General features: G+C 47.2%; 1 protein-coding gene across 2 annotated transcripts in view; it reads left to right on the forward strand.

Moving 5' to 3' along the window:
• PACS1 (phosphofurin acidic cluster sorting protein 1) overlaps positions 1-15,107 on the forward strand; it is a 148,815-nt gene that overhangs the window by 60,781 nt on the left and 72,927 nt on the right. For both annotated transcript variants that reach the window (XM_040409020.1, XM_040409021.1), the window contains exons 12-14: positions 3,965-4,059; positions 4,168-4,288; positions 4,381-4,482. In XM_040409020.1, coding sequence (XP_040264954.1) covers positions 3,965-4,059; positions 4,168-4,288; positions 4,381-4,482 — 318 coding nt within the window. The remainder of the gene's footprint in view (positions 1-3,964; positions 4,060-4,167; positions 4,289-4,380; positions 4,483-15,107) is intronic.

The following is a 15,107-nucleotide window of genomic DNA, read 5'->3' on the forward strand; positions in this document are numbered from 1 at the left end:
CAAAATCAATGTTTATGCATGACTTAGGGTACTTTCACACTTGCGGCAGAGAGATCTGGCAAGCAGTTCTGTCGCCGGAACTGCCTGCCGGATCAGGCAAAACGTATGCCAACTGATGGCATTAGTAAGACTGATCCTTGTCATCCGGCAAAACGGATACGGCATAAATTTTTTTCACCTTTTTATCAGTCTGCGCATGCGCAGACCGGAAGGACGGATCCGGCATTCCGGTATTCTGAATGCCGGATCCGGCACTAATACATTCCTATGGGAAAAAATGCTGGATCCGGCATTCAGGCAAGTCTTCAGTTTTTTTCGCCGGAGACAAAACCGTAGCATGCTACGGTTTTCTCTTTTGCCTGATCAGTCAAAATGACTGAACTGAAGACATCCTGATGCATCCTGAACGGATTGCTCTCCATTCAGAATGTATTAGGATAAAACTGATCAGTTCTTTTCCGGTATAGAGCCCTTGTGACGGAAATATATGCCGGAAAAGAAAAACGCTAGTGTGAAAGTACCCTTATTCATGTTAAGCCCCTTATAACAAGAAGCATTATAGCCATATTTGCAATATTAGGCATTTGGAGATTAAAGATTAAGCCTTTAAATGTCATTCATTTTATGATGTAAAGTTATATAATTTTCCAGTATATCTGCTGTATCAGTTCCTCACCCTTCTCAAAAAATTTTGGTTTGCAGTCATTTAGGTACTTTTATTTTTGTTTACTTCCAGTAGATAAAAATCTGCGGGTGGAGCACTAAATAGTCATTTCCAACCACTAGATGTACTCTCCCCTCACCTCTGCAAACCATGATACAATCCTAGAGCACTCCAGTGATCGGGAAGATCAAACTTCAAGCCAATGTCGTTGGCGTATTTTGCTGCAAAGTAAACCAAGACCATATAAATGTTAGCATATGGAGAGAGCACCAGCTCCTTCTACCTGTTACATGGCAGTCTTACCAGCTTGATCTCCCTAATGTCGTCACCCCAGCTGGTGCTTTCTCTGTATGCTTTAAAAATGCCAAGTGGGCATATGTTCAGAAGAAGGAGGTGAAAGACGACAGGGTTCAGAGGGTCGTCGCGGACGCCCTTTTTCCTATTCAGAAGGCAGTCCCTGGAATTTATTTGCCTATATAAATAGAGCCTGGAGGGTCCAAGGACAAAGCTAGTGGTATAAAAGTTATTAGATGAGCTGGATAGACCAAAAATATGCTATAAAAATGCAACAGCACTAAAATAAAACGCTGTTAATTTAAATGATTCCTGTCTGACAGTAGAAAGGGAATATAAAACGCTGGCCATAAAGCATGATGACCAGGAGACATTCCTGACTGTTTCTAGTATTTCATTTAAGGCTGGGTTGACATCACACTTTCATTTTCCGTTCTTCTGATCCGTTAGACTATGTAATATGTTTATTTATTTATTGTTTATATATTTTATATGTAAAATTGGGAAACTTAATATTTTAGGGTACTTTCACACTAGCGTTTTTCATTTCCGGCATAGAGTTCCGTCACAGGGGCTCTATACCGGAAAAGAACTGATCAGTTTTATCCCCATGCATTCTGAATAGAGAGTAATCCGTTCAAGTTGCATCAGGATGTCTTCAGTTCAGTCATTTTGACTGATCGGGCAAAAGATAAAACCGTAGCATGCTACTGTTTTATCTCCGGCGAAAAAAACTGGAGATTTGCCTGAATGCCGGATCTGACATTTTTGCCCATAGGAATGTATTAGTGCCGTATCCGGCATTCAAAATACCGGAATGCCGGATCCGTCCTTCCTGTCTGCGCATGCAAAAAAGATACAAGACGGATCCGTCTGTCCGGATGACAAGCGGAGAGACGGATCCGTCCTTGCAATGCATTTGTGAGATGGATCCGCATCCGGATCACAAATGCTTTCAGTCACATCCAGATCGGCGGATCCAGCAGGCAGTTCCGACGACGGAACTGCCCGCCGGATCACACTGCCGCAACTGTGAAAGTAGCCTTAGTGTTTTTTTTTAGTTTTTTTTTTTACTTACTATTAGCCCCCTTAGGGGCTGGAACCCTTGTCCTATTCACCCTTAGGCCCCTTTCACACGGGCGAGATTTCTGCGCGGGTGCAATGCGTGAGGTGAACACATTGCACCCGCACTGAATCCGGACCCATTAACCTCTATGGGGTTGTGCACATGAGCGGTGATTTTCACGCATCACTTGTGTGTTGCGTGAAAATAGCAGCATGCTCTATGTTGTGCGTTTTTCACGCAACGCAGGCCCCATAGAAGTTAATGGGGCTGCGTGAAAATCGCAAGCATCCGCAAGCAACTGAGGATGCGGTGTGATTTTCACGCATGGTTGCTAGGATGAAAGTTTATTCACTGTGTTATTTTCCCTTATAACATGGTTATAAGGGGAAATAATAGCATTCTTTAATACAGAATGCATAGTAGAAGGTCAATTGAGGGTTAAAAAAATATAAAAAAATTAACTCTCCTCCTTCAATTGATCGCGTAGCTGCCGGTCTCCTGTTATTTCTTCAGGAACTGTCAAAGGACCTGTGGTGACATCACTGTGTTCATCACATTGTACATCACATGATCCATCACCATGGTAATGGACCATGTGATGAGCTCAGTGACGTCACCACAGGTCCTGAAGAAAGAACAGGAGACCGGCAGCTGCGCGATCAATTGGAGGAGGTGAGTTAATTTTTAATATTTTTTTTTTACCCTAATTGGCACTGCTGTTTATTATACTGGGGTGTGGGGGGCGCCCTGCACCACCAATGTTTATTATACTGGGGGGGGGGGGGGCGCGCCCCCCCCCCAATGTTTATTATACTGGGGTGTGGGGGGGGGGCGCACTGCGCCACCAATGTTTATTATACTGGGGTGTTGGGGGGTGGGGGATCGCAGCTCCCTGTCATAGAGGTCGGGTGTCGGCTATTTCATTCCAGCACCTGCCTCCTGTATTTGTATTAACAGCTCAGTTATCTTCCTTGGTGGCGCAGTGGCAACAGCCCCTCCCCTCCTCCTCCCGTGTCTCTTCTTATTGGCGGCAGCAGCACAGGGGCGGAGGGAGAGACTCCTTCTCTACTGCGTTGCTGAGAAGAACATTGGCGGCGGGGCAGAGAACTATCAGCTCCTGTGCCCCGCCGCTGTATTTACAGCTGCGGCGGGTCTAGTCGCAAATGGCGACAAGACTAAAAAGTCTTGTCGCCATTTGTAAATTCTAAGTCGCATTGGCGACCATTTTGGTCTCCATCTGGAGCCCTGCAACTGGTAACACCCCTCTGTACCCTTACTGCAGACGGCTAGCAATTCATTTATAACCTCTAGTAGAAATAATAAAGGAATGGCACAACATAGAGCCATAAGAACAGATGCTCCAGAATTGTTATTACATGGGGAACGCATGAAGCTATTAAAACAGGCATCTCAGGAGCGGTGACAGGTCCTCTTTAAATTGGATATATCTTACTTAGGGCAGCATATTATAGCTACAAGTTTATAGTGCTGATTTCCAAAATGACACAAACAAATTGGGCAAGTTTTGAACTACCAGCACTGAAATCCTTCAGCAGGCTCATAGATTGACCCCGACTGCATTCAGGAGCAGAGTGCTCTCCCAGACTTTCCAGCCCCTAAGAATGGGGATTGACAGGCTGCTATGTTATATACTACAGCCTGGCAATTAGCACTCTCAGTATTGAGGGGAGCTGGCATGAGCCAGTCCATCAGTTGGACTCCATGCATTCAGTATTCTTTTACTGCTGCTAGTAATTAAACGCTGCAGCATTTTTTGAGTAATTTTGGCTATGAGCAATTCAGACCTATAGCTATAATAGGGCACTTACAAAGGACAGCATATTAAGCTGGCAGGTCCGCTTTAAAGAATTTCCCTTTCCTATATCTGTTCTATATCGGGCAAGAAGGTAATTTGTGTTATTTCTTCCCTCCTGCTGCAGGACGTATCTTTGGATATCTCACAAGATGTTGACACTCTTTCCGAATCAATCACTTTTTCAGTTCCTGAAAAATCTAAATCTGTGAAAAGTCCAAGGTAAGATGATCCTTTGTATTATTAATTTTGATTACTCAGAAAAAAAAAAATCTGACAACTTAATGTAAGTATGTTATGAATAACTTGTAATGCCATTTTTCATCCAAGTGTGACACCTCAGAGTAAGAGGAGTGTATCTGTCAAAGAAAGGCCTTCTACCAAAGGACTGTCTGAGAGAACCCAGAGTACAGAGAGTGACAGGACAGCAGAGGCAGGACAAGTCTCTCAGGTACTGCTTGGCTACTTCAGGCGAGTCCCAGATTATCTTTATGATGAATTACCTGTTGTCTTGGACCATCTGAAATCTCTATTATCTCATAGGTTCCACGGAAGATATTACTGGACCAATTAAATCAAAATCTCTCAGAACAGTCTCTTCCAGAAACTATTTTCATTGTGCATACCTCTGATTGGCAAGGACAGGTGATACATCAACATTTAACCTTTGTCTTGACCTCCTGTTTAGAATTAGAATATTCCTCTGGAAATTGCAAATTGTTTAAGACTCATTTCTACTTTTGGTGCCAACGTTCAACAACTTAGACAGTATTCACATTGTCACGTGCAATCTGTGAAATGTGGTCTGTGTGATGGACCACATTTCCCAGACCGACCATGGCTCTAGTGAGCCGAACTCGTCACTACTGGTCACTATGATGCTGTGAGCTCCAGTTCAGCCTCAGGTATACTGTTCTGTACTCGCATCATCATTTTGATCTGTTGTTTTTTCATGTTAAATATACTGGTATTGTTTCTCCATTTTCCCTGTCATTGTCTATATATAGAAGTTTTCACCCTAGACACTGAGGTGTTACATTAGGCTGACATTTCCTGTTGTGTAGCGATTGTTTCTCTGTAGAGGGCAGGATTGGAATGGTCTTCAATGTACATTACGTTATGTATTCGAGAAGTTCCTGGCAAATATGTTAAATAGAACCATATTGGCCCCATCAGGGCTCCAGACTAAAAAAAAATATCAAGGAGCCATTGGCTCCTAACCTGAAAAATTTAGGAGCCAAATTAAAATTTTTAGTTGCCAAATTTAAAATACATATAATTACGGTATAATAAAAAAACAAAACACATGTCTAACCTAGTGTTGTCACGATACCAAAATTTTGACTTTTTCGATACCATAAAAAAGTATTGCGATACTCGATACCACGTGAAAAAAATTAAAACATTTTATGGAACATCTGGACCATAATAGAACAGTCCTAGCCTAATTTTTGTTGGGACAAGGTGACAAAAAAATGGCAAATTGCAAGTTTTTTTTTTTCTGTTACGGCGTTAACCGCATAGGAGATATTTTAAAATATTTTAATAGTTCGCACCTTTTCGGGTGTGGCGATATGTAATATTTTTTTATTGTTTATATTTTATATGTAAAATTGGGCAAGGGGGTGATTTAAACGTAATATTTTGGGGTTTGTTTTTTTTTTTACTTTTTATTTAATACCTATTTCTCGCTTATATCATTGGGGGACACAGACCATGGGTATAGCTGCTTGCTGCCACTAGGAGGCGACACTAGGCTGAAAACTGTTAGCTCCTCCCCCACCAGCTATACCCCTTTCAGAAAGGAGAGAGCTCTCAGTTTTTTAGCTTAGTGTTGTAGAAGGCAGACTCCCAACCTAAAAGGGAAAATAAAAATAAAAAAAATAAAATAACAGCCACCCTGGCTGTTATTTTATTTTTTTAATTTTAATTTTCCCTTTTAGGTTGGGGGTCCAGGGCTACTAAGAGCTCTGCATCCCCGGGGAGGGCGTTTCCCTACTGGCCTCAGCGATTTGCGGGCGGCGGCGCTGCGCTTGCCGCCGCCCTCCCCCCTCTTTTTCTGGTCCTGGGAGAGATCTTCCATATATACATTCTGCTTGGCCGGGACCCCTTTTCCTCTGGAATCCCGGCAGCGCTGCAGCGAGGGGGGGCGGAGCTTCGCACCGTCAGTCCATTCTTCCGCCGGGGGGCGGAGCCTACTTTTCCCGCCGCTCTTCCTTTCCTGCCTGCTCCATCTGAAAATACCCGGCCGTGCACGCGTTTCCAGCCTGAGAGGAACATCTTCTCGCCGCAGATCACCTCCCCGCCGCATCCTGCTCCTGGGGACCCGTTCCAGCAAGGGTTAAATCTGCTCCACTCTGGTAGGACCAGCATTGCTCCCTCCTCTGTACCCTCTCTGGGTCCCTGACACAGGTCATGTCGGACCTAGCGGATCCCGCACCCCAGGTCCTCGGTAGGGCTACCCATTATGCCTGCACTTTATGTAATGTGAAGTTTCCTAGGGGTCAGGCGAACCCCCTCTGTGCCTCCATGCCAGGCCACCCAGAGTGTGCCGCCTCAGTCGCAGTTAACTGACGTGCACCCTTCTGCTGGAGGTATTGAACCGGAATGGGCCAAATCCCTGTCCGGGGGCGGTGACTGACCTATCAAAGATCTCCCAATCCACCCTTTCCTTAATGGGTCGCTTGGTAGAGACGTCGTCACCTGCGCAACCTGCTCTCTCTCAGGGCGTACCATCCAGGAGCAGACACCCCAGCAAGCGTCCCAGGCAGGAACGCCTCTCCTCCTCGGATGCATCACCTTCACCGCCTCCCCCAGGTTCGCTGTCCAGGGCGTCCTCGTTGGTTGGGGACCCTTCGTCTGGAGGAGAACTCGCCGAGTTGGATACGGATCTGGATCCGGACCACTCCTCCCAGATGGCCGCCTTAGTGGACAGTCTGGTCTCGGCAATCCGGGACACCTTTCAACTTCAAGAGGAGGGCCCCTCCTCCAGTCACCAGGGAGTTTCTTTCCTGCGTAACAAGCAGGCTCCCAAGTCATTCCCGGTACACAATGACTTTTCAATTCTCACCGCTAAAGCGTGGGAACAGCCAGGTTCACGTTTCCTGATCCCCAAGCGGCTGGATCTTCTTTATCCGTTCCCCCCGGATTGGGTGGGTAAGTGGTCTTCCAGTCCAAAGTGGACCCGCCGGTGGCTCGCCTGGCCAAGAATACCACTATTCCGGTTGCGGACGGCTCCTCTCTGCAGGACCCGATGGACCGGCGGGTCGAATCGCTGGCGAAGTCTGTCTTTTCAGCCACCGGTTTGGCACTCCGTCCCATTTTCGCTTCAGCGTGGGTGGCTAAGGCGGTTTCTGAATGGACCCCGTGCTTACATCAGGACTTGGACTCGGACCTTTCCTGCACAGTACTCCAGGCTCTGGCAGCCCAGATATCCCAGGCGGGGAAGTACCTTTGCGAGGCGGCTCTGGACGCGGGCTCCATGGTCGCACGGTCCTCCGCCTTTGCCGTCTCCATTCGGCGGGAACTCTAGTTAAAGGCCTGGCAGGCCGATTCTTCTTCCAAGCGTTCCCTTCTCTCTCTTCCTTTCGCTGGAACTCTTCTTTTTGGGCCCAAACTTGACAAAATCATTTCTGAGGCCACGGGTGGCAAGAGCACCCATCTTCCGCAGCCCAAACCCAAGCGTTCTTCTCGACCGCGTCCTTCCGCGCCACGCCAGTCCACCCAGGAGCAACGGCGGAAGCCTTCATTCAAGCCACAGCCCGCCTGGCGTTCCCGAGTGCAGCTTCAGCGCTCTTCCTCTGGCAAGCAATCCCCAGAATGAAGGTGTGCCCCCACCTTCCTGGGTGGGGGTCGGCTCCTTCATTTTTAGGAGGTTTGGCAGGCCCACATCTCAGACTCCTGGGTGCTCGAAGTGGTCACTGTGGGCTACAAGTTGGAGTTCAAATCCATGCCTCCAAACCATTTTTTTCTGTCCCGTCCCCCCAGGGAGCCGTCTCGGGCGGGAGACTTCTTTTAGGCGGTTCACGATCTGCTGGTCAGGGGAGTTATCTCCCCGGTTCCGGTGAGGGAGCGGTTTTCCGTTTTTTTTTTAAAATCAAGTAGTTTTTATTATAACATTTTCCCCTTTTGCATAGATAAGCGTACATCAAATACACAATTATATAAACAGATGAGTGCCCAACTTGGGCACAATATTACACAAAGTATAAACCCAGAAGGGTAACCCCCCCCCCCCCCACCCCTTTAACCCACACCACACCACAATGTCAGCTCCGTTTTCTCCTCCACAAATCCTGAGAAACATCTACCTCTGTTTCTACCGATCATCCGTACCGTCCCGTTATCATGTTTCACTTCATCTTATTCTAGGCATCCATCCTAATTGCAAGGATAGAAGACGTCCAGTGGGCAGTCCTGGCGTACTCAACCACGGTCCCCATATAGATTCAAACTTCTTACTCACACCTCTTTTATAGTACACCCCCCTTTCATGCCCAATTATCACATTCATACGAGCAATAAATTCCTCCTTAGTTGGTACTGTAGTGCTTATCCAGTGTTTGGCTATTAATTTCCTGGCTTGATACAATGTTCTACTAATGCCTATATTGAGATCTGTTGTGAATTCGTCCTGTAACAAGCCCAATACACATACCAAAGGTTCTACTGGAAGTCTGATCCTGAACACCTGAAAAATAATATCTAGCACTATATTCCAAAAGGGACCTATGGCAGTGCACTCCCAAAACATGTGCATTATATGTGCCTCCGACACATCACATTTCGGGCAGTTAGATGTATCACGTACCCCTATTTTATGTAGGAATTTAGGTGTTCTATAAACCCTGTGTATTAAGTATAATTGTGACAATCTGTGTGTCTCACACAATGATAACAAGGGGCTTTTAGACAGTATTTCGGACCACTGCGCATCATTCAGGGGGCCAACCTCTTGGGACCATTTTCCCCTAACATTCAATGGAAAGTGGTCCTGATAGAATGAGAGTAACAACTTGTAGAAGCCGGAGATCACTCCTTTGGAATCACCTCCCTTTCTAATCTGTTCCGCTATCATAGATGCCTGTATAGTCAGATCTGTCGTCTTTCCCTGCGCTGACAAGGCGTGGCGTAATTGCAGGTACTGATAGAAGTTTGTGTTTGTGAGCTGAAACTCCTCCTTCAGTTGTTCAAAGCTTTTGAAAATGTTATTTGTATACAGTTGTGACACCCAGTAGATTCCTTTTTTCTCCCAACTATCAAAGCCTTCCAACTTACTCAGTTCCGGGAGACTGGAGTTGTTCCATAAGGGAGTTAGGGCACTACACCCCGAGATTTTGGTAATATCTTTAAGTTTTTTCCATGCTTTGCATAGTAGAGTAGCACACGGGATGAGTTCTGGGGGACGAATAACAGATCCAAGCTCCAGTATATACCCTGGTGGCCTCCCTCCCATCAAGTAGGACAATAGCGCACTCACAGACCCCGAATTACCCAGGACAATACAGGATTTGCACTGTTGTGCTTGTGCCGCTAAAAAGTACAGCCACGGGTTGGGAATCGCCAGTCCACCACTATCCTTCTCCCTCTGTAAGGTCTCTAAGCGAATTCTTGGGGACTTTTTATTCCATATTAGGGCCCTGAATAACCCCTGTATTTTATAGAAGTGTCTCATTGGTATCCAAATTGGGCTATTATGTAAAATGTACAGAAATTGTGGCATTAGAACCATTTTAACTAAGTTAGCTCTCCCTATAACAGATAATGGCAACTTACACCAGCTATCCACCTTTTGGGCACTTTTTGTCAATAGTGGGCTTAGATTCAGGTCAATATATTCTTGTGACCGATATGTTACCTGTATTCCCAAATATTTAAACTGTCTGGCCAATTGCAAAGGAGCTATTTTGATCTGGAGTGAACTCGGCACCGAGTCCATGGGGAGCATTACCGATTTGTCCCAATTAATGGTTAGGCCCGAATAGGCACCATATTCCTCAATAAGCTGCATGACATGGGGTATTGATTGTTCGATGTTGTCTAGAAAGAGCAGCATGTCATCGGCGTACAGTGCAATTTTTTCCTCTACTCCGCCATATGTCAAACCCGTTACCTTGGGATCTGCACGTATTAACTGCGCCAGAGGTTCTATAGCCAAGGCAAATAGCATTGGCGATAAAGGACACCCCTGACGTGTACCCCTCTCTAAAGTAAATGCCTCGGACAATACCCCATTAGTACGTACTCTAGCTCTCGGTCTTTTATATAATAATTTTACCCAGGATATAAATTTGGGTCCGAACCCCATACTCTCCATTACTTTCCATAAGAACTTCCACTCGACGCTATCGAAAGCCTTCGCAGCGTCGAGTGAAAGGATTGCACGGCTACCCGCTCGTCCCCCAGACAACTGCAGATTAATGAATAATCGCCGAATATTGATGGCCGTAGACTTGCCCGGCATAAAGCCAGTCTGGTCCCTGTGTATTAAGCTAAGGATCACTTTAGCCAATCTGTTGGCCAGAACTTTAGCCAACAGCTTGACATCTGTGCACAATAAGGAGATAGGCCTGTACGATCCCGGACACGTGGGGTCCTTACCCGGTTTCGGCAGAACTATTATTATGGCCTCTTCCATAGACTCGGGCAAACCGCCTAGCATATTCGCTTGATCAAAGACCTCTAAGAGTTGCGGTAACATAAAGTCTTTATATTTTTTCAGCAGTTCCCCAGGTATTCCATCCGCCCCCGGTGCTTTCTCATTAGGAAGCCCTCCCACTGCCACTTCTAACTCCTCCAGACTAAGGGGTTCCTCAAGTCTCTCTATTTGTTCCGTAGTAAGCACTGGTAGCCTGGCCGAGGTGAGAAAGTCCCGGATCTCACTGTCGCTGCGCTTTAGTTTAGTGGCGTACAACTGCTTATAGTAATCCGCAAATGCCGTTATTATTTCTGTGCTTTCCGTTATTAAATTACATGTCGCATCCCGCAAACACCCTACAAAAGAGGGTCCTTGCTGAGCCTTAATAACAGAGGCCAGCATATGGCCCACACTCTCTCCCTCCTCAAAGTACTTCTGTTTCCAAAACAGCCTTTTGTTGTTTGCTAACTCCATTTGGTGGTCTTTATACAATTGCTGTGCTTCTACCCAGTTAGATCTATTTGCCGCCGTGGGATTATCAACATATTTACATTCCGTGTCAGTGACTCTAGATTGTAGTTCATGTGTCAGTTGTCGATTTTTAGCTTTATGCCTTTGGATACGCTTAATGAACATTCCTCTAACAGACGCTTTAAATGAGTCCCATACTACCCCCAACTGTGCTGACCCAATGTTGATAGACATGAACTCCTGCATCTCTGCCAGTATTTTCACCTCATCCTGTAATACGTTCAGCCAGAAAGGATTCAACTTCCACAAACTGCCAGTTCTCTTAAAAGCAGAGTCCATGTTTAGCTCTATTCTGATGGGGGAATGATCAGAAAGACTTCTGGGCAGATATTCCACTGTCCGCACAAGTCTTAGTAACTGTTGGTTGCCTATTGCTAGGTCAATTCGCGAAAGGGAGTTGTGAGAGCTAGAATGACATGAGTATTGTCTAATGTAGGGATTACGGATTCTCCAAATGTCACTGAGTGTTGCCTCTGCCAATATTTTTGCCATATTGGACAGATGCGATTCACCCGGGGCTACTACCTCATGATGTCTGTCTATACGGTAGTCTAATACCATGTTGAAGTCTCCGACAATAAGCGTGGGGATATCAGGGGACGCAGCCACGAACGCCAGCACTTGTTTCAGCACTTCCCCCGTGTATGGAGGTGGGACATATATTGCCACAACTAAGCATGAGTATTGATATATCGTGCACTGTAGGCAAACATAGCGACCTTCGGGGTCTATATTTGATTTGACGCACTGAAACGGAATTTGTTTGTGCACAAGTATACTGACCCCCCTAGCATGACTAGAGTGCGTTGAGTGGTATGCATGGCCAATGAATGCGCGATTAACCGTGGCTACAGATTCCGCTGTCAGATGCGTTTCTGAGAAACATATGATAGCTGGTTGAAATTGTCTAAGAGAGTTCAGTACTGCGTATCTTTTGGCTGCGTCACCGAGACCCCTCACATTCCATGCCAACACATTAACCCCCATTATCAAAGCTCACATATATCCTGCCATGGACGTCTCTTCTTGTCCCTCCATCATTCATCCTATCTTCCTTACTGTCAGAGAAAAAATTAGTATTACAGAGATACATGACATTGTGGTAGTGGTGTGGTTCCCCAAAGTTAACATACAAATTCAGCTCATACATCAACATTCCCCTCTGTAACATGAGGGTATAAACTATTACAGCAAATATACCCAGCGATTATAGGTAACGTGAGTGTATATAACCACTCTTCTTCTTAAATCGCCCGTCTCCTGGACATATTTCACACTGTAAATAAATATGCATCCTATTGTGCGTAATGTAGTGCAATCAAGTATATCCCTATGCAATTTCGTTAGGTATCTTTCTATTCTCAACAAAGACTCTTTAACTAACATAACAGGAACTCAGAGTCCTATGGTGCCCTAGTACCCTCCAAACCAATATCGCAGCACTCCTTCATATATTCATCGTCCAAAGCATCTATGCAGCTGACATCAGTGCTGTTTCTTCTCCATCCTTCAGCATAGCGTCCACAAATCAACCCAAGGATGTCTCAGGATGTCCCGGCAGACTGGTATCTTCCAGCCATTTCACTGCCGCATCAGCTGATTCAAAGATATGGACTTTTCCTTCAGCCACCACTCGTAGCCTGGATGGATATAGCATGGAGTACGGTACTTGGCGCTCCCTCAAGCGACGTTTTACTTCCACATACTTTGCCCGTTTTTTCTGTACTTCCGCAGAAAAGTCCGGAAATATAAGCACTTTTCTGTCATTTATCTGGAGGTCCTCATGATCCCTAGCTTTTCTCAATATGGCATCTCTGTCTTTGAAATGCAACAGCTTCATCAGGATAGGTCTCGGAGGGGCCCCTGGTGGTGGAGAACGGAAAGGCACTCTATGAGCTCTTTCTATGGCAAACATATTCGACAGGGAGTCTTTTCCAAACTTCTCAGTCAGCCACTGCTCAAAGAAAACAACAGCATTCGTGCCCTCTGCTTTTTCTGGGACACCCACAAGTCGCAAATTATTCCTGCGAAGCCTGTTCTCCAAATCATCCGTTTTATTCAGCAGATAGGAGACATCATGAGTGATTTTGCCCAGGTCTTTTCTTAGAGGGGACACAATATCTTCCAAGCAGCTGACCCGCTCCTCCACTTCTTTAGTTCTCTCTGTGACCTTCCTGAGGTCATGCCGAATAAAGGACATATTTTCTTGTAGGCTCCCCATTTGTATATTAAGGGTGAGAAGTGCTGTGTTGCAGTTAGTGACTGCTTTAAACACATCAGTCATTGTTGGTTCAGTGGGAATCTGTGCAGCTGCACCAGCTATTTCAGCCGCTCCGGCCGTCACACTCACCGCCTCCTCCACTGCTCCTTGCGTCTCCATGCTGCCAGCACACACTGCAGTCGTCTCTAGAGGTGAGTTCACCCAGTCTTCAGACCCGTCACTCTGTTGGTCCACCAGGGCTGCGGATGTGTTCAGGGGAGTCTGTCTAGCAAACTTCCCCAGCCGCGCTGCTATCTCTCCAGCCTTCTCTCCTGCTCCGGCGCCATCTTGCCTGGAGCGCGCCGCTGGCCCGCTCACCTTCTCCTCCTTCTCCTTCTTGTTATTCCGCTTCATGGTGCCGGCGGCTACTGTGTCCTGGTTCCGGTAACTTTTGGTGTCACTTATATAAACTTTTTATTCGCTGGATTGCTTGGATGCCGATGATTTTGCAGGATTCTTATCCAGGAGAGCGAGCTTCCACGTCTCCTCACATGCCGCGCTAGGCCACCGGTTTTCCGGTTTTTACTCCAACCTCTTCATTGTGCCCAAGAAGGAGGGAGCGGTCCGCCCCATTTTGGACCTCAAGATGGTAAACGGTTACCTTCGAGTGTGCCGTTTTCGCATGGAGTCTCTTCGCTCCGTCATAGCTTCCTTGGCGCAAGGGGAATGGCTGACTTCCGTGGATATCCAGGACGCCTACCTGCACATCCCCATTGCGATCGCCCACCAGCGGTTTTTGCACTTCGCGGTCCACTCGGATCACTACCAGTTCGTCGCCCTGCTGTTTGGTCTGGCGACTGCGCCGAGGGTGTTTACCAAGGTGCTTGCTCCACTTATGGGCCTTCTTCGCTCCAGAGGCATCACCTTGATTCCGTACCTGAACGACATTCTCATCAAAGCGTCGTTGTTCCGGCAGTGTGAGGAGAGTCTGCAGATCACCGTGGACACTCTCGCCCACTTTGGGTGGATAGTGAACCTTCAGAAATCCTCCCTGGTCCCGTCCACTCTGATTCGGTTCCTCGGTATGATTCTGGACTCCGGGGCAGCTCGGGTGCGTCTTCCACCTGACAAGGTGAAAGACCTTCGCAGCGCGGTGCTCCGGTTGATTCGGCAGCACACAGTCTCCATCCGGGCTTGTATGCGGGTGTTGGGTCTTATGGTGGCCTTGTTCGAGGCTGAGCCATTCGCTCAATTTCACACCCGGCACTTTCAGCGAGCGATCCTCTCGACCTGGGACAAGTCCCAGGAGTCCTTGGATTGTCGGTTTTCCCTTCCTCAGCAGGTTCGGTCGGACCTCCATTGGTGGCTCTCCCCAACTCACCTGGAGGACTCGCAGCTCGACCGTCATGTCGGAAGCGGCAAGGATCCTCAGGTGGAGGCCCATGTTCCGGCTCTGTCGGCGGTCCACATTCCCGGCGTTGTCAATTGGACGGCAGATTTCCTGAGCCGAACGACGATAGACCCCGGGGAATGGTCTCTCCATCCGGAAGTGTTCAACGCCCTCTGTCGTCGCTGGGGACGGCCGGACGTGGATCTGATGGCCTCCGGCCTCAATCACAAGCTTCCGTGCTACTTCGCCCGCGCAAGGAATCCAGCAGCTTGCGGAGTGGACACTCTTGTGGCGCCGTGGGACGGGTTCACGTTCCTCTATGTCTTTCCGCCGTTGTCCCTCCTGCTTCAGATTCTACGCAGGATCAAGTGGGAGGGCGTTCAGACCCTGCTGATCGCTCCGGACTGGCCGCGCTGAGCATGGTATTCGGATCTTGTCCTCCTACTAGTGGACGTTCCGTACCCGCTCCCTCTCAGACCCGATCTTCTGTCGCAAGGGCCCGTCTTCCACCC

This window comes from Bufo bufo, chromosome 10 (genome assembly GCF_905171765.1).
Source record: "Bufo bufo chromosome 10, aBufBuf1.1, whole genome shotgun sequence".
Taxonomy (NCBI): Eukaryota; Metazoa; Chordata; class Amphibia; order Anura; family Bufonidae; genus Bufo; species Bufo bufo.